The 24,049-nt window shown below is 34.2% G+C and overlaps 3 protein-coding genes across 5 annotated transcripts; 1 reads left to right on the top strand and 2 right to left on the bottom strand.

Moving 5' to 3' along the window:
- Positions 1-802: 802 nt before the first annotated feature.
- Positions 803-17,203, bottom strand: LOC143238954 (general transcription factor II-I repeat domain-containing protein 2-like). 3 transcript variants are annotated; one of them, XM_076479625.1, is made up of 3 exons: positions 16,717-17,203; positions 14,693-16,639; positions 803-4,201 (listed from the first exon to the last, which is right to left on the bottom strand). In XM_076479625.1, the coding sequence occupies exon 2, from the start codon at positions 16,591-16,593 to the stop codon at positions 15,877-15,879; it is 717 nt and encodes a 238-aa protein (XP_076335740.1). In that variant the 5' UTR covers positions 16,594-16,639; positions 16,717-17,203; the 3' UTR covers positions 803-4,201; positions 14,693-15,876. The 3 variants fall into 3 exon arrangements, 2 of the variants coding, with proteins under 2 accessions (XP_076335740.1, XP_076335741.1); XM_076479626.1 differs by having other exon boundaries at positions 14,693-16,616; XR_013020857.1 differs by lacking the exons at positions 14,693-16,639; positions 16,717-17,203 and adding an exon at positions 5,723-5,927.
- On the top strand, positions 8,014-12,392 carry LOC143238953 (NAD-dependent protein lipoamidase sirtuin-4, mitochondrial-like). The gene is made up of 2 exons (XM_076479622.1): positions 8,014-9,272; positions 10,751-12,392. The coding sequence occupies exons 1-2, from the start codon at positions 8,484-8,486 to the stop codon at positions 10,907-10,909; spliced, it is 948 nt and encodes a 315-aa protein (XP_076335737.1). The 5' UTR covers positions 8,014-8,483; the 3' UTR covers positions 10,910-12,392.
- A 133-nt stretch (positions 17,204-17,336) lies between the features above and the next one.
- Positions 17,337-23,822, bottom strand: LOC143236372 (macrophage migration inhibitory factor homolog). Its single transcript, XM_076474640.1, has 3 exons — positions 23,720-23,822; positions 19,338-19,480; positions 17,337-18,655 (listed from the first exon to the last, which is right to left on the bottom strand). Exons 1-3 carry the CDS (start codon positions 23,805-23,807, stop codon positions 18,449-18,451), a joined length of 438 nt encoding a protein of 145 aa, XP_076330755.1. The 5' UTR covers positions 23,808-23,822; the 3' UTR covers positions 17,337-18,448.
- Between the last annotated feature and the right edge of the window lie 227 nt (positions 23,823-24,049).

Below are 24,049 nucleotides of genomic sequence, written 5' to 3'. Positions count from 1 at the left end.
CTTACTTTGAAGGGCACAGAAAACACGTTCCCTGTTTTACTGTTTAGTAAATATAACTTATTTTCTTCATTATTATTCAACAAGTATAATAATAGATATTTAAGTCTCAAGCATTTACAAATAAATCTGATTTACTTTTAAAGCCATTTAAAGTGTTGTTAAAAACTGAAGAAGCAATCCTTCATCTTCTTCAACAGTTTCTGTTAACTTGTAGGTTAATGTGAATTTATAAAGACTGTAAGTTAAAAGAACATCTAAATCTCAAACATAACAGGAATCGAGCCTAACAATTATTTTTGTAAATAAGTTTAGAACATCTTATTTTTTTACAAACAAATACTTTTAGGTAACAGAGGAAAAAAATTAATAAACAATTATGAAGAGTAGGGAAGCAAGAAACTCTAAGACTTTTTTTTTCTCCAAGGTTAAACCACTGTCAAATATTATTACTTTGTTTTGAAAATTAATGTGAAAAAAGTCAGACATGTTTTGTTTACACAAACTTTTTGTGACAAACCTAAAAGATATGACCACAAATGGCCTTTCGAACAATTTCTGTTGGTGATATTGAAATATGGAAAAATATAGTATCTGCCCACTAGTTTTTTCTATTTGTATTGAGTGGCTAACATAAGATTCCTTATAACTTTGCTATTTTGACATGTTATTCATATTCTTTAAAATATAAAAACTTATAACTTTACATATAAAGTGGATACATGTACATAAGCGTGCTTACTTGCATATATGGATCTACATAAATAGCACGAGCTTACAAAAATGACAAATCAAACACCTGTGATTTCACAGAAGATACTTTTATTTTATATGATTCAAGTTCTCAAAACTCACGTTGAATGTGTAAACTAACAAGAAAACCCAATCTTGTTAACTTCATCGGTCATTATTGAAAGCAGGTATAACAAAACCAGTCAACATATGTCCATTGTTCATAATTTGTAAAGCAAATCATTGTGCTAACAATGTAAAGAAATTTTGTTATAATGGTACTAATTACACTTTGTTCACCAATCCATTTTATTATAAATCCATATATCGAATAAAATTATAAGTAGCTCAATTATTTTCAGCTTAGTCTTCAGTTATTATGCAAAATAATATGGGCCATTTTCAACAAAACAAGCCAGTAACGATAAAGTCAATGATTTTTTTTTTCCTTTTTGTTTTGCCAATAATAGATTTATCTTACTATTTTCTATAACTTGTTAAATTCTGTGTAACTGAAACACTAGAAAATCATATTTTTTTACAATAATTGAAAATTAGGGTTCACATATCTGCCATTACTATTAATATGATAACAGGAAAGACATCTCTACCATTACAATGAAATGATGGAAAGTGTTTGCATAATGTATGTCTTTGAATGCATTTATACATCATGATACAGGTTAAAATTGATGAACTGATACAATGTTTATAAGTAGATACCGGGATAGATGATTTTTTTAAAAATTTGTATCAAGTCCATACTGTCCAAGTATAGGAAAGATACAACTAAAGGCATCAGAAATATTATATTATTTATTTAAGCAAAAATCAAGTATGATGAATAAAACCAACAAACAATGTTAAAAACATTAGAAAATATCAGAAAATGTAAAACAAAAAATTAGATAAGCTTGCATTATACAAATTAAAACAAGAATTTTATTAAATCAGCTTGTGAACAGTATCTAATTGTAAACATGAATTAATACTGATACATGAATAGCAGGATCTTGAGCAACCATATTGAAATGAAAATCATCCCAGCAACTTCAGAATGACCTGCATTATACAATTTAAAACAAAAGTTTTATTGAAACAACTTGTAAACATGGTGAACAGTATTTAATTAATACTAATCCATTAGCAGAAGGATCTTGTGTGACCACACTGAAATGAAAATCACTGCCCCCTCAAGTAATTGGTATCATACGCATGTACATTGTGTGAGAACTTCACAACATGCAAAAACCTATTAAACACGAACCATAATGATCTTAATTTTTCATCAGGTGAGAGGGCCTCAAGATGAAGAATTTCTACATTATGGCCTTCAAACTAACCTTCTTTCAAAAAAATTTATTTGTTGCACTGTCGGATTATTTTCGATTCTGTTGAGAACTGATGGGGGATCAGAATGGTCAGCAGTGGGGATTGTGGGCATGGATTCTGTTTTTGGGCAATGACAATCACATTTATGACCTGATCCCTTGCATTAACATGACAATGTTTAAAGATGCAGAGAACCTGGCTCATTGACTAAAATTTGATGAATTTTTATGGTACCCTTTATAGATTTTGATGGCACCATATTCAAGTGTGGGTCAATATCTGCTAATGTATCATATAACATCTTAGCCATTGTTACACTGACATTCCCCTGTAATTTTTCGAACAAGTCATCAATAGTACCTGATGTTTCAACCATGTTCCATTATCCAATCAGCAAAAAGTTTAAGGGCTGCTCCAATATTGTCAGCTGGCCCTTTCCCATGGCCACTTTCAGGAAAGTTTCAAGTCGCACATTTAAACCCCAGATTGGATGGAATGTTGGCCAAAAGGAAGAAACTATATTTCTGTATTCGTTTGTTGGCCCATCAGAAACAAAGTGAACCTTGCTTACATCATTTTCTCTGAGGTCTTTGAGCAGAAAGAGTACAGTATCACTTTGTAAATATACCTGCAACTGAACTGCAGAAAGTTGCATGGCATGTGTGTAATACTAACTTTTGCTTAGATGCTCCAATATACAGACATAATTTCGGTACCCAGCTGACATTCATAATTTTGGCTAAAGTCAATCTGCAATACATTCATCACTTGCTAACCCATTAAGCTTTCTAATCTCATGGTACTGATGATATATCCTGTACTGGTGTGGCAAAAGTTCTCGTAATTGAGATTCAAACAAGTTACAGACATTTTTAACTGAACATTTTAACAATACTTTAGTGTTTATGTTTTCTGAAAAGACCACCTTCAATACTAGTGTGTTTCAGATTTAATTTGCCACTGGTAGCATTTGATGGGTTCTCTGAATGACTCAATATCTGTACCAGTTAAGTATATGTTACTCACATACCACTGCATTTAGTACATATTAAATACTTACAGGACATATTTGTTCTTGAACACACAATAGAGTTGATAACACCATTGATATTTCTGCTCTTTATAACCCCAAGCTGGTTCAGTTTTGAAGCAAGCAATTAACAGTTTGTATGCAGTTTGCCTGCTGTGGTGTCCCTATTATTTACATTTGGACAAACAACATGAAAGGGATGAAGCCTTGTAAAGGAAGTATAAGAAAAAATAGAAACCTGCAGATTTTCAGTCAGAAATTTCATCCTCAAGTTCTTTAATGTGTCACATAGGTATCTTTTCAGTCTCTTCTCTTTTTCTGAGTAATAGTTTCTTTCTTCCCAGAAGCAGGTCTGCTTATGTCATCCCTGTGATAAAAGTCATTCACTAGTTTTCACACTGCTGTTGAATCTTGTTGAGCATTCCATCCTCATCCTTCCCAGTGTTCTGTTGATATCATTCTGTTTATTCTTTAGTTGTCTCCTTGAGATGGCCAGGTCTGTTTCAGCTTTCTTCATCAGTCTATATTTCTTTAGAAACTGTCCTTTAATCACATCTTGAAATGATCTCTTCTTTTTTCTAGCCATTGCATTATCCTTGAGTTTTTGTTTTATTCATTTGAGAGTGCAAAGCCACATGCCAGATGCTTTAGAATATCTTCATGCTGCCAGATCTAACCATTAATCTTGCCTTTTTTTGCTAGTGATGGATCTGAATGCTGAGCATTTGTGCCACTGGTGTTTGGACCTGTGTTGTCCTCAGGTGTATTTGTTTGCTGTTGTAATAATTTGTTTTGTCTTTTCATTTTTTTCAGTTCATTCCTGAAATTCTCAATTGTTTCTCCCTGGCTCCTTATTTTTCTGTAAGTGCACTTTGCCCCACTCCATAGCTTCTTTCTTTCTGCTACTTTCTGATGAGATAGAGAACACTCAGGACTTTAAGGAGGTGTTAGGTCAGAGACATGAAAATCTGGCTGAGGCTCTAGTTCTACTGTACAGCTGCTCGTTGTCTTCTTTTCTCCTGTTTTCATATATGCTGTTCAGCCAGCTATTCTCTTTAACTGAGACTATATATAGTTTTTCTTTTCCATTGAACCTTCCATTACTGATACCTGAAATATAATGGTTGAAATGCCTTTAACACTGATGACAGAATAATGATTGTACATATACATTCTACAAGCTTGCCAACTCAGCCCAAGTGGTATGGTTATAAAAAGGGATAAAAACAGAAGTAAAGATAGACCTCATTAATTTATGCTTAAATAATTTACAGGATTTCTTCTTATGGGTTTTGCTTCTGATACCAAAACTTTAGAAGTAGATTGTTCCATGAAAGCCAGCATGCAGCACCCTAATTGTCAACTGCTTGTATGGTTGAAAAATTCAAGCAAAAATAGTTTGTAAGTAATCAAATACACACAAAATGGCTTATATAGGCTTGAAATCTGCTAATTTAGTGCATTTATATATGCGTATTCACTCATACAGGCACTCTACATCCAGACACTAGTGCTCAAACAAAGATGCTGCACTCACACAAGTAAAAGTTGACATGTTTTGACTAATTTCACTACAACTTTTCAAACAGTTTGTAGGGTATAAAACTGTAAAATATGCTTCACCTAAAATTCTGTGTTTTGGACTCCTCTTATTGAGAATTAATGAGGTCCCACTGTATAATGGTCAATCGCACCAGTTTTAATGATAGGGTAGTTGGCAATTTTGGCCAACAGATTTGTTTCAAAACAGTTTAAATCAAACTTACTATGTTTATCAAATTGTATGATCAGGCAAAGAAGCATTACAATTTTTCAATTTCAGCAAAACCATACAAAAAACCAATGGACAATTTTAATTTACCTCTCTTTCTCTTTTACTAGATAAACACCATATGCTTCACTATCTTCCTTCCTTTTTGCCTGCATAGCTCTCATAATTTCTGCTTTTGATTTAGGCATATTGCATCACTGAAATAGAAAACAGCAAAATGCTCCCTTTGTTCACCACGTACACATTATTTGTTGGTGAATATGAATTAAAGGCCTACTTCGCCTCAGCTTATGAGTGGGATGAAGTATTTTTCAGTAGGTGGAAAGAGACAGGCTATTTATGAAGCTTAGAAAAGTTTAAATGGATTTAGAGAAATGGAAGAAAGGAGAAAGGGAGCTGTTGAGATTTTTTCCCACCAGGCGCAAACATTTCACCCACCCGACCAAAAGACATGCCAATAGCTGTTGGAAAAACTAACTATATACTGGACTTAGAAACCTCTATTTAGGAATACAAGGACAAGCCTGTTCATGTGATATTAACTATGATTAAGAATAATAAGTCAAGAAATTGATATGATATTCATATGAATCATAAACATTTAAGCTTGGGGTAATTAATTCAGTTTTTAACTTCAAAATTTAACATGTCTATACCATTACATCACAAACCTTAGTAACGGTAAAGACACCATTAAAGATATATTTAAATGGCCTACATTTCTCTTCTGATTGAGGAAATAACAAATGCTCATTATATATATATATATATCCTACAAAGGTTCTATATGTTTTCATACACGTTTTAGTACTAACAGTAAAGACATTATATTTACGAGACAACTTTATTTAGCAACTTGCCTTACTGATTCTTGAACACTTCTAAAACTTATTTGATTTTGGAGCCAATATGGCTCTTCCCTACATTCTCATCATTCCTATGAGCTAAAGTGCTGCCATCTCTAAGGATGTTGGTTAACATTCCTTGGGAAACATTGCCCATGGAAACGGGAAAGACGCACTTATTTTAGAAATATATATATATTAGCATATCATCTTGCTAATATCTTTGTTACTTACAGTTGCAATACTTGGAAAAATAATTCTGTCACATTTCCCGCTTTCCTAATTTATTCTATCGGTACACAATAAACAATACAAGCTTATTTTACATCCGCTCAATACGAGGGCTGTTCAAAGAATACACGGACTGTTTGAATTGCGCGGCTCCAGTTGATTCCAGGGGAATCCGCTTGGTGTCGCTAGGTTCGAAAAGATCAGCTGATCACGACGCCATTTCCCGATTGCAGATATCTTCATTTGTGTATTAGCTACGCGGTTTTAAGTGAAGTGCGATTTTTTCGTTTGGCGGATTTCAGAATAAATGACCTGAAGGTGCAACGACTTGCTGTGAAATTTTGTGTTAAACGTGAAAATCTGCGACTGAAACTTTTGCTATGCTTAACACGGCTTACGGTGATGTTGCTATGAAGCGTACGGCATGTTTCAAGTGGCATGAACGTTTTAAGGATGGTCGACAATCCATTGAAGATGATGAGCGTCCTGGACGTCCTTCCACGTCAACTGACGACCCACACGTCGACAAAATCAACACCCTGGTGCGGGCAAATCGACGTCTGACTGTCAGGGAGCTTGCTGAAGAGTGTGGGATATCAGTTGGATCTTGTTACGAGATTTTGACCGAAACATTGAAGATGTACCGCGTTGCTGCGAAATTCAGACCTCAGAACTCGTGAGTTTTTGGCCAAACACTCGATCACTGTTCTTCCCCACCCCACCCCCTACTCACCTGACCTTGCTCCTTGCGATTTTTTCTTGTTCCCCAAACTCAAAAGACCCTTGAAAGGAAGAAAGTTTGAGACGATTCCCGACAGCAAGGCAAATGCGACGAAGGAGCTGGAGAACATTACAAAAGCAGCGTACCAGGACTGTTTCAACAAGTGGAAACACCGTTGGGATACGTGTGTGCGTTGGGGAGGAGAGTACTTTGAAGGGGTCCCAGACCTGTAACTTCGAAATAAAGTACATTTTGTTTTATGACGTCAGTCCGCGTATTTTTTGAACAGACCTCGTATTCTTTAAATTAACTATATTTGAATACCTTTATTATTAATAATTTACTTAACATTTTAAAATGATAATCTAATTTTTGTCGCTTATCGTAGTTCGAAGAAATTTTATTGTTCATCATAAAGTTTTACCGTTATTTCTTAAATTCAGCCAATACCTATACTGAAATAAATTAGCATATTAAACACTAATTAAAATGTCAGTAACATGCGTTATAACACCTCGAATTTAAGGTTTTGCTACAATGGGGCTAAAGTATTTTACGGGTACAGAGTTATAAAATTATTGAGATTAGATCAAACTTTTTAATACTCGTATTGTATTACTAAGTTGTACCATTTTAATGAAACAATTGCTTTGAGTAGATTTTTTTAAAACTAAATTTAGTAATTTACTAAGAACGATAACCAAAGGATAAGCAAGAATGAAGTGTTTAACTTTTAGATTATGTGCCAGGCCCAACATAGCCTGGTGGTTAAGGTGATTGACTCGTAATCTGAGAGGAGCGGGCTCGAGTTCCTCATACCAAATATGCTCGCACTTTCAACCGTGGGTGCTTTATAAAGTGACGGTTGTTCCCACTATTTGTTAGCAAGAGAGAAATCCAAAAGCAGCCCTTTAGTCTTTCACTGCTAAATGAGGGACGGCTAGCGCAGATAGCCCGCGTGTAGCTTTGAGCAAAATTAAAAAACAAAAACAAGGATGGGGCTATATATAAATTATTCATAACACAAATAATTTGTTTTTGAAAGCAAAACACTTATTAATAGTAACTTCATCAAGATGTGATGGAAAACAAAATCATATTATTAACTATACTAAAAATAACGTTATCAATAGTATTACACTTTCATATTTATATACTTTATCAATTACATGTATTTACATAATACGAAACATTTCGTTAACAATTTTAATATGTTGCCAGAAAAAATTACAACTTGAAGTACACCTCCAAAAGCATATACTATCAAAACATAAGGTTGCATGTTTTGTTTTTTACTCGAAACAGTTTTAAAATTCACTATTGTATAATTTTGAAGCACGTACCTACTACTATTATTTACGGCCCAACATGGCCAAGCGCGTTAAGGCGTGCGACTCGTAATCTGAGGGTCGCGGGTCGCGTCCTAGTCGCGCCAAACATGCTCGCCCTTTCAGCCGTGGATGCGTTATAATTTCGGTCAATTCCACTATTCGTTGGTACAAGAGTAGCCCAAGAGTTGGCGGTGGGTGGTGATGACTAGCTGCCTTCCCTCTAGTCTTACACTGCTAAATTAGGGACGGCTAGCACAGATAGCCCTCGAGTAGCTTTGTGCGAAATTCCAAAAACCAAACCAAACCATTAAATGTTTATATGTATGCTCATATATTTTATCTTAATAATTTCGATTGAGTGATGATAGCCAAAAGTGCGGAAGTTCACTTTTATCTCAATTTTTTATTTGGTGATTATGAACTTAAATATAAACTAACTTCTAATCCGTGACCTCGTTTTAACTGCACTATACTAATATTAATATTAGGCCTAATGCAAGCATTTTATAACAGGAAAACTAGCTCGAGTAAAACAGTGTTAAACTGTCTCGAAATAATGAGAAACAGGATTAAAGGTATTAGTTTTGTGCCTTGTCACCCTCCTGTGAATAGCAAAGATGTAGAGAAACTTCAAGAATTTATTGACAATAGTAAAAGAATGCTGGTTTTGACAGGAGCTGGAATTTCAACAGAAAGTGGAATACCAGATTACAGATCAAAAGGTATAGGGCTGTATGCAAAAGGATCATCTCGACCAATACAGTTTAAAGATTTTATGTGCGAAGAACCTGTAAGAAAAAAGTACTGGGCTAGAAATTATGTTGGCTGGCCACGTTTTTCATCAGTTAAACCTAATATTAGTCACATATGTTTATCAAATTGGGAAAAACGTGGAAAATTATTTTCCCTTGTTACCCAAAATGTGGATCGTCTGCATCATAAAAGTGGATCTGAGAAGGTAATTGAACTTCATGGGACTACATACAGAGTAAAGTGCATGAGCTGTGGAAACAAGATTTCCAGATTCTTATTTCAGTACATTCTTAAATCTTTTAATCCAGATTTACAGAAGGAAACATTTGAAATCCACCCTGATGGTGATGTTAAAATAGACAGTGGACTGGAACAAGGTTTTCAGGTTGCAGCTTGTGAAAGGTGTGGAGGTATTTTAAAGCCAGATGTTGTGTTCTTTGGTGAAACTGTACCAAAACAAAGAGTTGAAAAGATCTATCAGAAAGTGAACAATTCTGATGCTGTGTTGTCAATTGGGTCCTCTTTAGAGGTGAATAAGATAATGTTTTGCAACTTGTTATCAATTAAAAAATAATATTCTAAATTCCAGTTGTATAAGTATTTTGCTATGCTCTCAAATTTCTGTCTTTTTCAAAAGCAAAGTCATAAATAACATGGCTGATGCCACCAAACTGCTTTTAATAGGTGTTTTCAAATTTTGCTGAATTCTGTATTAGATTACTTAATACTAACTTATAGTCAAAAGAAATTATGTACTTAAGGGTCAAACCAAATTAACTGAGGGCGTTGTCATTTAGGTGAATGTAGAAAGCTTCACAAAGACTCAGCAACTAATAAACACTTATTTACAAAGTCCATCATGAATGTGGACTCTATTACATTGGAATTTAAAAAGGTGAACAACAGTTAAAAAGTAAATAGTAACGAAATTTTGTAATACTAAATAGCCAATCATAGAAAGAATCATTTTATATGTATAAAGAAAATGTATATGAATCAAATGTGATAAAAGCCTTCTACATTCACCTTACTGTCAGTACACTCAGTCAACTTAGTATGAAAGTTAACAACCCCGTTGAAAGTATTCATAATCATAATGGGAATCAAATCATAATGGGAGAGACCTCCAAACTTATGGATAAGGACACAAATATTTAAGTAAAAACTACCCAGTATTAAAAATTCCAGCCACCACAAATGCAAGATTTCAGTGAAGAGGACAGTAGTGTAAAAGCTGAAAGTAAGATATAAAATTGAACAACCAAAGTTTAAATGACAAGCAACTTCTTAACTTATTTGTTCCTCAGGTCATATTTGTGGAACTTCACTTTGGCACAACACCATTTTTTTATACCAAATAGTAATTTTTTGCCAGATTTATTGTTATTAGGTATAAATTTGGCTTTAGTTAATTTCAAAAAATGGGTGGCATGAAAGTCCATTTAGAACTTATATCTGAGTGACGAGCTACATACCGAAAAACCACATCACTAGCACATGAGCAACTCAGGAGAGAAAGTATTAATTCAAAGTGACATGTAAGGAGAAGATCCTGAAAAACTAATCTGCAACAGTAACTTGTATTATTCCTCCAAGCCTTTCTCCTCAAGTGTCCATTTCAACTTTTTGTTTGTTCATCATGAAAACTGCCTAAATGATCTTCAAATTAAGAGAGTAATTAATATCTACTAATAAACAAAGTTGATACTTTTGTGTTTCACAATCATCCATGACTTGTTAATTTTTATTTGTAATATATAAAAATATTTACTGATGAAAATTATCAATTGGCCTTAATGTTTAATTACAATTGTTATATTTTGCTATGCAGATTTTGATAATACAGATGTATTTATAAAGATTTAAATTATATATATATGTCCCATATGTTACATAAAACAATGACTAATACAATGTGTATTTATTGCAATTTTTTAACTTCTAGTTTATAATTATACATATTTAATATTTTCGGTTTCTTGACAGACCATTATTATAAAATTTCAGGTTTATTCGAGCTATCGATTTGTCCTAGCAGCTGTAGAACAGAATAAGCCTGTGGCAGTCTTGAACATTGGTCCAACCAGAGCAGATCACTTCTGCAGTCTCAAGATTAGTGCTAAGTGCAGTGAAATATTATCCAGAATTGTTTTAAACAATGGTTAAAAAAACAGTATTTTAATGAAAGCAATGTATTAGTAAATCTGAAGTAGTATATGGTTTAATAGTTATGTTTGGATATTTATACCTGTATAGAAATGTATTAATATCACTCAAGATCTTTATGAGCTATATAGTACTGTGGGGTTTATTTTGTGTGTATGTATAAAACTAGTAGAGAAATATTTTAAAGAAAAACATATACAGGATTGTGGTGACTATGCTAAATACAGGAAATGGACACACAAAAAAGTGGCCCCTCTTCACAGAAGTCCCAACCTTTAAGCCTGCAAGATAACTTCAGAACTTTATATCCAAGACTGCAACCCATTGATACACATCCCCAGCAACCAATTAGCAATCCTTACAGAATTCACTACCACCAAAACTACCAACAAATAAATGATCTAAGTATGGAGAAAATCATGTCACCAGTTCTAGCCAACATATTTATGACACAGATTGTATCTCAAGCAATCAATTCAGCTTTACCCCAACCACTATACTGGCACAGATATGTTGACAATACAGTTGTTGGATTCACATCTACAGAACACGTATTTACTTTTTTCAGCCACATTAACTCTGTACACTCCAAGTTCATCTGGGAACAGGAAAAAAACTAACCAAATAGCATTTCTCAACCTCATGATCACAAGAACCGATACACAATTCAAAACAAAAAGCCACAGAAAAATCACCCATACTGGACTATACAAATAATCAAATAAACAAAGCCACAAAGCCATGCTCACCTAATAAAATTGACAACAAAATCAACAAACTAAAACAACACTTCATCAACATCAACAAATTTCCTTCAAAAACCATGGAAAAAAACATTATACACACACACCTAGATCAACAACAAACAAATGATAGTAAATCTCAAGATACAACAAACTACAAAATCTTAAATTGCTGAATACCATATGTTTCCGACATCAGCAAAAAAATAACCAACATTTGGAAAAACGTGTAACAAAACATGACATTCCAGTAAACATCAAATTTATCCAAAAATCAGGTACAAAACTGAAGTCCACATTATATTAAAACTACACTGACAAACACAACACCAACATTATTTATAAAGTACAATGCAACAACTGCTACAACTTCTATATTGAAGAAATTAGAATCAATAAACACAAAAAACACCTTTACACATTTTTGAACACTGCAAGTCAAATAAGCACAACATAACCACAGAAAACACCTGGATAGTAATGAGGGAAACAAATGCAAAGTCAAATAAGCTCTACTTATACAACAACTCAAACCAATATAAAGGAACACCTTTATACTTATACTAAATAATAGCCAAACATCTAACTATAATGCCTCCTACAATCCCATACCCATTTATACTCTCGTCCCTAAGACGTGCTCAGCAAGGGTCAGTTGCAAACTCTCTTTGTTAACCAGATGTCCTAGGAATGTTGAAATGTTGTACTCTGCTTTGTTAATAAAAGTGTTAATACTTGTACCAGGTCATCTGAGATACATTTTTACTTGAAGTGGGTTTCTCATCATCAAAGATGTTGTTAATTTGTTATATCTTTTATTAGATAACAGAAAAATATGTAAAACTATATTTATAGAATGCACAAGACGAGATCTGTTGAAATGTGATCTCTAATACTAATTTTAACACTGGCTTTTGTAAACACCTGATTTTTTTTTTTTTTTTATAGTTACATTATCTCATAAAAGGTGTTGTGCAAGTGCTGTAGTTTCTTAGATCTTTTTATTCCCTTTAGCCTATAGAATAATCAAACAAGTTTTTCTGCAGTTGTGGAATCGTTTAAGGATATCTTAGAAATAAGAGAATTGATATCATGGAATAGCCAGTTTAGTTACCTGATATCATTCCGATTTAAAACTTATTGGCTGAGTTAACTCAATTGAAGAAAGATTGGAGGCTGAAAATGGAAAATGAATTTTTTGAAGTACTCAAAGAAGGGTGGCAGTCAGTCACTTGGGAATATCTGTACAAACTCACTGAAAGCATGCCATGTATGTATAAAGCTGTACTGAAACCCAAGAGAATACTGACTAAATATTAACTTATGAAACTGATTTGTTATTTTGAGTTTCATTTGTATATTTGATATTGCAGAGAAACTTGCTTTTTCATTTTGTAGGCTAATTGGAATAAGATCTAAGAAACTACAGCAGGTTCACAGCACTTTTTATACAAAAATGTAACTAAAAATCGTGAAAAGTTCAGGTATTTATGAAAACCAATGTTACAAATAGGACTTGAGATCATATTTGAACAGATCTCATTGAGTGTGTTCTAAAAATCTATAGTTTTACGTTCTGTAATAAAAGATGTAAGAAATTAAAAACATGTTTTTTTGAGGGGGCACTTTTTGTTCAGCCCCTGAAAGTTTGTAATTTTATCATAAAATAATTATGATCTTGCACTCAAGATATGATATTAGTTATTATGTGTCTACATTTACCAATGAATTAATCCAATGACTGCTGATATGCCTTATAGTGTACAGTTTGCATCCAGCAGTTGACTGAAAGTGTGGTGTGTGGCTTGCAAATATTCCATATGCATTTAGAGCAGCTTCAATTAATTGGTTGAAGTTGCCTAAAGTAATATACAGGGTGGCCCACAAGTCCCTACCTAGCCATATATATATCTTATGTATCCAGTGTATCTGTGTGCTGTCACCAGCATTATTGCGCTCATGTACTCACGTACTTGTCACAATACGCTCTTCAACTGTAAATGGGCTTACATCGGCCATATTTCTATGAAAATAAAGAAACAAATTTATAATATATGCGTAATTGAATATAACATAATAGCATATGGATGGGTTGGGACTTACGGGTCACCCTGTATTTTTAGCCTTTATGGCAAGTTTGCCAAATTTGGCAACAAAAACTATTTTTATGAGCTTTCAAAACAAGCCGCTCCTTAACCAACATTAAGCAATGCATTTCAATTAAAAAACTATTATGACACAAAATGGCAGCAAAAATAAAATAAAAAGGAAAGTCCAAACTTATGAAAATTACACAGACTTTACTCTCCTGCATTATAGTAAATAAGATAACAAATTACTTTTCTTTGCACATTTTTATGTTGTTTATTCTCATTATTCATGGAAAGACAGTTTCAGATTACGAGTTGCACACCCTAACACGCTTGGCCATGCCCAGCCGAACACAAAAATAATAAAACTGAATAAGGTATGGTGATAATTATTAGGAAATCATGAAAATAATTTTGGTAGAACGTGCAACAATTGTGGGTTTAGATAGTTAAGCCTGTTGGTATGACAGGTAATGACTGTTTAGCATATTTCACAGGAAGATTATGAGACTTCAACAGTGCTGATATATAGGATACAATAATGGTATCAGAAAATTCGCCACCTGCATTTATTTATTTTTAAATAATAAATTTCATTACTTAAATAATTTAAAAGTACAAATTAATAAATCAAAATATAATACTTAAGAATATTCATAAAAGATACATAAAAAATCAAAATATAATACTTAAGAATATTCATAAAAGATACATAAAAATGTATTTTGTGTAACAGCATGCTGAGTAAGTTAACAGGGGGCCAGATTACTTTGGGAATGAAAAGCGCGGGCCGCATGATTATTATGTTCAATACTCATAAGCTAGAACGAAAGCTCTCTGTAAAAGACTTAACACTAAATTTAGAATGCCACATTAGCCATGTGGGAGTAGCATGCAATACACACATATAATAAAAAACAAACAGAAATATAACCAAAATTTTTATTTACCAAAAGGTTATCAAAGAAGGTGGCATTAGCAAAAACAATTGTCACATCGCACATAGTACATATCTGAATTTCACTAAGCCACAAAAAAGCTAGTGAGATTTATGAAATTGGCGTTTGGCTTTCCAAATATCTTCAATGTTCGGTTTTGAATTGCTGCACCCAATCACTAGAATTGCTTTCAAATTTTCATCAGTCAACCTTGATCGATGTACCGACTTCACATACTTCATTTTTGAAAATGCTTGTTCACAGACATAAGTTGTTCCGAACACTGATGCCATACCAGATTCGAACTGCTTCAGCTATGGAAAATCATCTTAGGTATGCAACTGTAAAATTCAATAAGTTTCCCCTCTCTGTGTTTTGCTTTCAACAAGTCATTTCCTTGCAAATCGATGACCTCCAGCTGAAGTTCCACTAGCACATTATCAATGACACAATAAAAAAGATTCTGAAAAAGGAGAATGTCACTTTCAATTCTCTCGAGATCCGAAAATCTCTCTAAAAATACTTATTTAAATCACCAATAATCTTTTTCTGGAACTCCAAGTTGACATCTTCTGTGATTCCAGCATGAAACTCATTGAAACATTGAAAATGAGAAAGGTTTCCTTTTTCCAAATGTGCTTCAAATAATGACAGGTTTCTCCAAAATCCTTTAACGATTCTATAGAGATCACAGACAAGGTTATTCTTCCCCTTAAGTTTCAAGTTCAATTCATTCATGTGGGATGTGATGTCAACCAAAAATGACAACTTTGACAACCAGGTTGGATCCGACAGAAGTGGATCGGCTCTATATTTCTCGATAAGAAATATATCTATTTCTCGTCTCAGCTTATAAAAACGAGACAAGACTTTACCGCAGCTGAGCCACCTCACCGCCGTGTGATAAGGCAAGTCACAGAAATCCAAATCAATTTCTTCAAGAGACGCCTTGAACTGGCGATGATTAAGTGCATTACTCCGAATGAAGTTCACTGCAGTAATGACTGGTTTCAGTACGCAAGAAATATCTAAGTCTTTTCCATAGAGTGCTTGCTGATGTATGATGCAGTGTATGAACAGAGCGCTTGGTAGTTGAAGATCTTCCAACTGTTTCCTGATCAGCCCCACCAGACCCTTCTTTACTCCAGCCATGTTTTTTTTCCTCCATCAACTGTTACACCTCTAAGCTGATTCCACTAAAGGTTATAGTCTTGCAAAGTTTTATGCACTTCCATGAAAATGTCTTCTCCAGTTGTTCTTCCGTGCATGCTGCAAACTGATGCCAACTCTTCCGTGATCTGAAAGTCCAAATTAATTCCACCAATGAACACGAGAAGTTGTGACGTACTCGAGAGATCAGTAGACTCATCCAGTTCCAGAGAATACCATAGGAAGTTTCTAGCTTTTTGACGTATTTGTAATGCGATGTTCTCTCCAAGTTCTTCTGCTCTTCGTACAGCTGAAGTTTCTGAAAGGCTGATACTTTCAAAGAAATTGGCTTTTTCAGGACACAGCTCATTTGCTGCATCCATCATACACTCTTTGATGAAGTTGCCGTCAGTAAAAGGTTTTCCTCGCTCTGCCATCCTATGCACTATTTTGTAATTTGTACGAGTGACAGATTCATTTTCAACAAACTTTCTCGTGAAGAGATTCTTTTGATATTCAAAAACACGTTTCATGGATTCAAATTTTTCAGAACGGAACTTTTCTGAAAATTTCAAATATGTTGACAGATGTTTTGTTTCATAGTGACGCCGAAGATTGTACTCTTTCAAAACGGCAACACTTTCGGTGCATGTCACACAAGTAGCTTTCTGGTTTTTTGTTTCCACAAAGAAGTACTTTTCTTCCCATTCTTCATTGAAAGCACGACACTCAGAGTCCACTTTTCTTCTTTTAAAAGCAGCCATAACGATGGGTGAAAAAACAGGATCTGAAAATGAAAAACACAGAACGCTGTGAGAAATATATTGTACTGGTCCAAGAACGCACAAACAAAATATATTGAAACGTACGTTTGCCACGACACTCACCTAAAAACGAGTTACGAAAACCGCATAACCCGACTACTAAGAAAAATGAGCTTGCTGAAGCGGTAACCCAAGGTCGCTGAATTTACAAGACGAGTCGATAGAACGAGGGTTAAGTCTGTACTTGTTTTCGAAATCCTAATGCTTTCATAGATACGTTCCTCGATATAAATGAACGGGCAGCAAGGACGAAAGAAGAATTTTCCTATTGGATAAAAGTGCGCGTGACAGCCTTATTTCTTTTTATCATAACGTCTTGTGTTTGCCAGCTTAAAGCGACCATCGGTGCGATTTATTTTGTTATGACAATCGGACATTTGATGAAATGTCAATTTTCATTTCCAAGCGGCCAGCTGCTGGCGGGCCGGACAGAATGACCTCGAGGGCCGTAGTTTGGTGACCCTGTTCTATGGCATCAGTACAACATTTTATAACAACTTCATTCAAGTTTATTTTCGAGCCCCGTAATATAAAAATACAAATCCTTCACAACATATAATTCATTGATTTTATTTGCTGAAAACAAGTTTTCTAATAATAAATTAAAATGTTTGGAAATATGTGCAACTAAAAAACTGCATAATACTGTAAAACATTAAAAAAGACAAAAAATAAGACAGTGAAAGAGACAACATTTTATTAGGTTATACAAACTGAAGTACATATACAGCAAAACAAAAATCACATTCAATAATAATCTCTTTTAAAACATATCTTAGTTGTAGAACACTGCACATATACTTGTAATATTTTCATGATATAAAAATAGATGAACACTAGCATAGATAAAGATAATACAGCTAGTTGTAAAAAAATATTTTTCTGTGTCACTTTACTATATGCTCTTCATAGTTTTCACAACAAGTCATCAAACGTTTTCCCCATATATCAAACATCGGCCTTAATGGCATTGATATAATGAATATACATTCTGAAACACAATGAAAAGATAATGTTTCTATTTCAACATTTTCCTATGAAGTGAAAATCATTTAGCCTGAATGAACTGAGCTGGGCATTTTCACAAGATCGGATAACAATTTTACAAAAATTTTAGCCAATAATCAATTTTGAAGTGTGATGCTAACATACGAATGGATATACATGATATTAAGTCGTATATGGAAACCATATGGTTAATTCAAAATGAGTATTAGTACATACAAGTGATTAATTTATCTAGTAAAAAGTAGAACTGTCACAAATCTCCATTTAAAAAACAAAATAGTCATACCAGTAAACAAATAATGTGGTTGATCACATGAAATACAATTACTAAAAGCTAGATATTGTAAACTCAGCAGTAATTACATCAAGGTTCTTCTCACTTCTTATCTCACAGTAGGGAATATATACATTTTTATTGTCTGGGCATGTAAAGCCATGAATTGATTTTTTAAAGAGAAGTCATATTACTATTTGAATAATTTTAGGCATAGCTAGGTAATGGAAACCTTGTTATTTGTACTTACTAGTAAACATATACTAACTGAAGGAATGTAGGTTATATTTACCAGTAAAGTTTAACACAGATCAGGATGTGGTAGTTTTAGAAAGTAGCTACTGTTTGTTTCATAATTTTATGTAGGCATATAAATGTTAAAAGTCTTACATAGTCATATGGGAAGAGTTTGACCCTCTTCAGTACTATCTGATTAAGCTATGTCATGTTAATGTAAGATTTTATCTCAATTTGGAATATTTCTATGCACATTTTCCAGTATAGCATGAAACTTTAACAAAATAGTAATATATGTATCCATACTTGCTTGTCTCTAGTTATACCTAAAGTCTTCTCAATGTGTTTATACAAAGCCACAGAATGTTTCTTATTTTCTTGTCTTCCTAAAGCCCCAATACTCATTAATGTTGCCAACGCACATGGTTCATTATCTCCTCCAAAGGAAATCAATTGATTGGTATTAACATGAACAACAACATACTAGATAAAATAGAAAACCAAACTCATTCACAGTATTTCAACACAAATTGAGTATTAAAATTATGATGTTAAAAACAACTATAGTTACCACTTAATTTAAGTTAAAACTCTTGATAAATTTATTCATTGTACACTTCAAATTCCAAATGTGTTTAAAATAAATTTGTGAGTTGACATCTGTCCGTTAATAGAACATGGATGTGAAGTCGCATATAATATGCCTAACATCACACTAATGAAGATCCAAATACAGCAAAATAAAATATTAAGAACAGCAAACCGACTATCATGATACACACCCGTAAACTATGTATACAAAATCAGTAACCTACCCACCCTTAGAAACAGGCTCATAGAAATATAAAAAATATAACTTAAAAGCAGAACATAGAAATCAACTAACTGCATTATTATGTAAATTAACCAGTGCACCTACAAAATACATTTCACCATATAACATATTTCACCAGTCATAAATCACTCAACAAAATACATAATCACAGATAAAGTAAATACATGTTTATATTTATATGTATTTCCTTTCAGATCCGGGCACAAGACAGGTAAAACTTTCGGCGCCTGTCCTGTGAAAGTGGGTTTTCTCGGGGCACTCTCGTTTCCCCCCCACATCCAAATATCAGACACTGGATCTTTAGAACCCTAGCCAAGGCAACACTCTTGCCGAGCCCTGAATCGGGTCATTTCGAATTGATATCTGCTCTTCGGACTTCGGGCTGCAGCCTGGCTCACTTCTCCTGTGCCACCTTTGTTTCGCTCTCCCCCCCTTCTCACCTGTCAATTTTATTATGCTCCACTGCACTTCACCTTAAATAAGTAAAAGTAATATACAGGCAAAGTTAAATCTTTCATGTGAGGGAACGAAGAGGAACCACAACGTTCCTGACCACCCCTGTTGGGGAGAGAATTCTTCAGACTTCTCTCTATCTCTCTAAACTAAACCCCTGCCAGTTATCCCTGTGGTAACTTTTCTGACACCTCTTGTTAAAAGTCAAAAGGATCGACAGGCCCCGCTTTCGCGGTCCGTATTCGTAACTGAAAATCAAGATCAAGCAAGCATAGAGGGTCAATTATAAAAAAAAAAATAGTCTTTCTATAAACAACATGCACCTAATAAACGATCATACACTTAAACACTTTTCAGTTGGCAACGGCTCATATGATGTACTCGATTTCATCATAGTTCCCAAGGACACAGTAAACTGAATACGTATCTAACTTTAGTGTACATGATGAATCACCAGCAAGGTACGTGACTCTCTCAATGTACACATACACTAAAACAGACTGGCTTACCTTCAACACTTCACTATATTCCTATCTAGCACACTCAGTTGAACATGCTAACAATAAAATAGAATTAGACAACTACGTTAAGCAAGTTACTGAAGTCATGCACAAAGCCATAAAAACACAATTCTAAAACAAGGAAAAAACACTCTTATAATCAATGGACTTTAACACCGGAAATTTACGCACGAATAATCAAACGTAGGCAGTTAAGACGAGCACACTTTGCAACATGTGACCCGACCATCAAAACACAGATCAACAGAACAAACGCAAAAATTAAACAACAAATTAAAATAGCAAAAGAAATAAGTTGGCATAACTTTTGTAAAAACTTAGAAAAAACAAAAAACAGCCAAAAAGAATTTTGGAAAAAATTAAGAGTATTTCCTCGGACAAAAACACAAATTACTTACTATAACACATCACACACAACAACACAATCGCAAGGACGGACTCGGAGAAAGCCGACTATTACGAATCCTTCTTTAGTCACCTAAACTCCACCGACTTTGACACCTAACACTAACAACATGTTAACAACTACATACACATAAATCAATCTTCTTTCGCACCACAATTCCCCAGTAAGACACTAGAAAGCTATTCCAGTTCAATCAATGGAAAAATTACCCCCGCTGAACTCAAAATTAACATTAAAAACTTAAAAGACACTTCACCCGGACATGATCAAATACCAAATATTATTCTCTAAAAAGGCTCCAGTCTCCTATTACAACATCTCACAAACATCATGAATTTCTCACTAACAACAGGTTATTACCCCGACATGTGTAAAAAAGCCATTATCACCACGATACCAAAGAAACAAACAAACAGGACAAATTCTGATAAGTTCCCACCCATCAGTCTGTTAAGTTGTCTTGGCAAACTGATGAAGAAAATCATTTCAAATCGCCTCCTTCATTTCTGTGAAATAAATAACATCCTACCCGAATCTCAAAATGCTTTCAGGAAAAACAGACAAACAATAGATCACCTCACATGACTCCCTGAATCGGCTTACAAAGCATTTAATAACAGTCAGGTAACCATAGGTGTATTTTTAGATGTTAAAAAAGCATTTGACAGTGTTTGGCATAACGCCATTAAGTATAAACTAACTAATTTGGAAGTCAATCAAACTATTATCAAATGGATATCAAATTTCCGAACAGATAGAACAGCTGAAGTAAGAGTCAACAAAACTTTATCAAAATCTTTCAAAATAACTGCAGGAGTGCCCCAAGGATCCGTACTCTCGCCACTCCTTTACATTATTTTTTGTTAGTGATATACTTTTTCCTAGTCTAACGTATACTTACAATTCACAATACGCAGACAACATTGCTATCTGTAGTATTTCTAGAAACCCGCTAATGGCTACGTCTCGCGTTCGGGAAACTCTAAATACTGTCTCGAGCTGGAGCAACAAGTGGTTTTAAATCCAGCAAAAACGCAAGCAATCACTTCTTATAGGAAATTATAAAGAAAAACTCTAGAAAAAGTAAACATCACACTTGGCAATACCCCTATCAACATGAGCAAGCACATCACATCCCTTGGCATCACTTTCAACTCAAGATTAACATGGAAAAAACATGTTAACAACATACACTTATCCATCAACAAACGCATTTCACATTGATGACCATATCTAGTAAACACTAACTGCTTACCAGAGACCAAGGCTTACATTCGTCCGTTAATAGAATATGGATGTCAAGTCACATATAATGTGTTTAACAACACACTACAGAGATCCAAATGTAACAAAATAAAATATTAAGAGCAGCTAACCGACAACCATCATACACAGCTGTAAACTATGTACACAAAATCAGTAACGTACCCACCCTTAGAAACAGGCTCACAGAAATATCATACAAATATTACTTAAAAGCAGAACACGGAAATGCATCACTTTGTAAATTAGCCAGTGCACTTACAAAATACATTTCACCATATAACATATTTCAATAATCACAAATCACTTAACAAAATACATAATCACAGAGAAGGTGAATACATGTTTATACTTATATGTATTTCTTTTCAGATCCGGGCACAGGACAGGTAAAACTTTCGGCGCCTATCCTGTGAAAGTGGCTTTTCTCGGGGCACTCCTGTTTCCTCCACATCCAAATCTCAGGCACTGGATCTTTAGATCTCAGCCAAGGCAATGTTCTTGCCCAAGCCTGAATCGGCTCGTTTTATGTTGACATCTCATCGGCTTTCCGGACGTCGGGCTCCGGCCTGGCTCACTTCTTCTGTGCCACCTTTGTCTCGCTCCCCCCTTTCTCACCCGTCAATTTATAATGCCCCACCGCAATTCATCACCTTAAACAAGTAAAAGTAAAATACAGGCAAAGTTAAATAATCTTTCATGTGAGGGAACGAAGAGGAACCACAACGTTCCTGACCACCCCTGTTGGGGAGTGCATCTTTTGGTATTGGATATATTTTTAGGAGTTTGAGTTTGCTCTCACCATATAGAAATTGACACCAACTTCTATCAAAGAGAACCTAAATGTGAGACAAATTATGTACTTTTTAAGTATGGACTGGTAGATCAACTTGCAAGAAGTACAACACTTCTGTTAATGATGTTTAGAAAAATTAAATAAATTACAGTTCACAAATGCATTTAAAAAATTAGACTTGGATGAAAACAAGTAATTTGAATGGTTGATATTAATGGAAGAAAATTTCAACCTGTTACAAATAAATTCAATTTTTACGTTCAACCTCGGCTGGCCATAAGAGTACTATGACATCACTCTGTTTACTTAATGTTACTTACTATAATAAAAAGTCATTTACCAAACATTTTCTAACTCACCAGTTAATCCAATCCATTCTGTAATGCCTCAACATCTTCAATATAGCAAGAATTACCCAAGAGTTGAATGCCATAAGCAAACTTTAGTAATTTACGAATTATGCCACTATCAATATCGTTAATTAATATAAAAAAAACAACAAAGTAAAGTTTATATCGTAGACTTAGAATAGAGTATCGACAGTGTTATACATATAACGCAAACTAACGTGGCAGGGGTTTAGTTTAGAGAGAGAATTGTTTGTTTGTTTTTTTGGAATTTCGCACAAAGCTACTCGAGGGCTATCTGTGCTAGCCGTCCCTAATTTAGCAGTGTAAGACTAGAGGGAAGGCAGCTAGTCATCACCACCCACCGCCAACTCTTGGGCTACTCTTTTACCAACGAATAGTGGGATTGACCGTAACATTTTACGCCCCCACGGCTGGGAGGGCGAGCATGTTCAGCGCGACGCGGGCGCGAACCCGCGACCCTCGGATTACGAGTCGCACGCCTTACGCGCTTGGCCATGGTTTGGAGAGAGAGAAATCAAAAGAGTTCTCTCTCCAACTGGGGTGTTCAGAAACGTTGTAGTTCCTCTTCGTCCCCTTACATGAGAAATTTTTTAAAATATTCGTGGAATTTTTACTTTATTTTTAGTATTTCAAAAATGAAGTTGGGTATTTGTGAGTGAGAGGAAAAACGTTATACATATAGATCAAATAGTAGCACTTTAAAGTGCATTATTTGTAATACCGCTTAGTTTAATTATAGAAAAGAAATCTTCATAATTTTTATTAAGAAAAAAAACATTTAAAACAGATTTCTAACTTTAGTGGTAATAAGTACATATTTATGGTTACATAAAGTTACAAAATTAAACAAAAGGAAAAGATAATTGATCGTTGAACCTACCGATAGTGGTTTTCCTAAATACTATTGAATAACTTCATCAGCCGTTTTTCAAAAAAATCACAAGGAATTTTATCCTTTGGAAGATTTGTATTCAGCGTGAAAACCGGCATTTTCAAAAATTAAACACAACACTATCTGTAAATTAGTGTCCAATTATAATGTAAAATAAAGAAAGAAATTTTTTGTGACTTTCAAATAAAAAACTAAATATAAATAAAAATCTCTCGTGACTCAAAATTAATTGAAGCACATGAAGCTGGAAATATTTTGACTTAGAATTTGTTTGCATCAGGCACTCAAAGATAATTAAAATAAATACTTAGTATTGATTAAATAATTGTAAGAAAAAGAA

This window comes from Tachypleus tridentatus, chromosome 13 (assembly GCF_004210375.1).
Source record: "Tachypleus tridentatus isolate NWPU-2018 chromosome 13, ASM421037v1, whole genome shotgun sequence".
NCBI classification, from domain to species: Eukaryota; Metazoa; Arthropoda; class Merostomata; order Xiphosura; family Limulidae; genus Tachypleus; species Tachypleus tridentatus.
The sequence above is the reverse complement of the archived record's forward strand: the minus strand, read 5'-3'. Positions and strand labels throughout refer to the sequence as shown.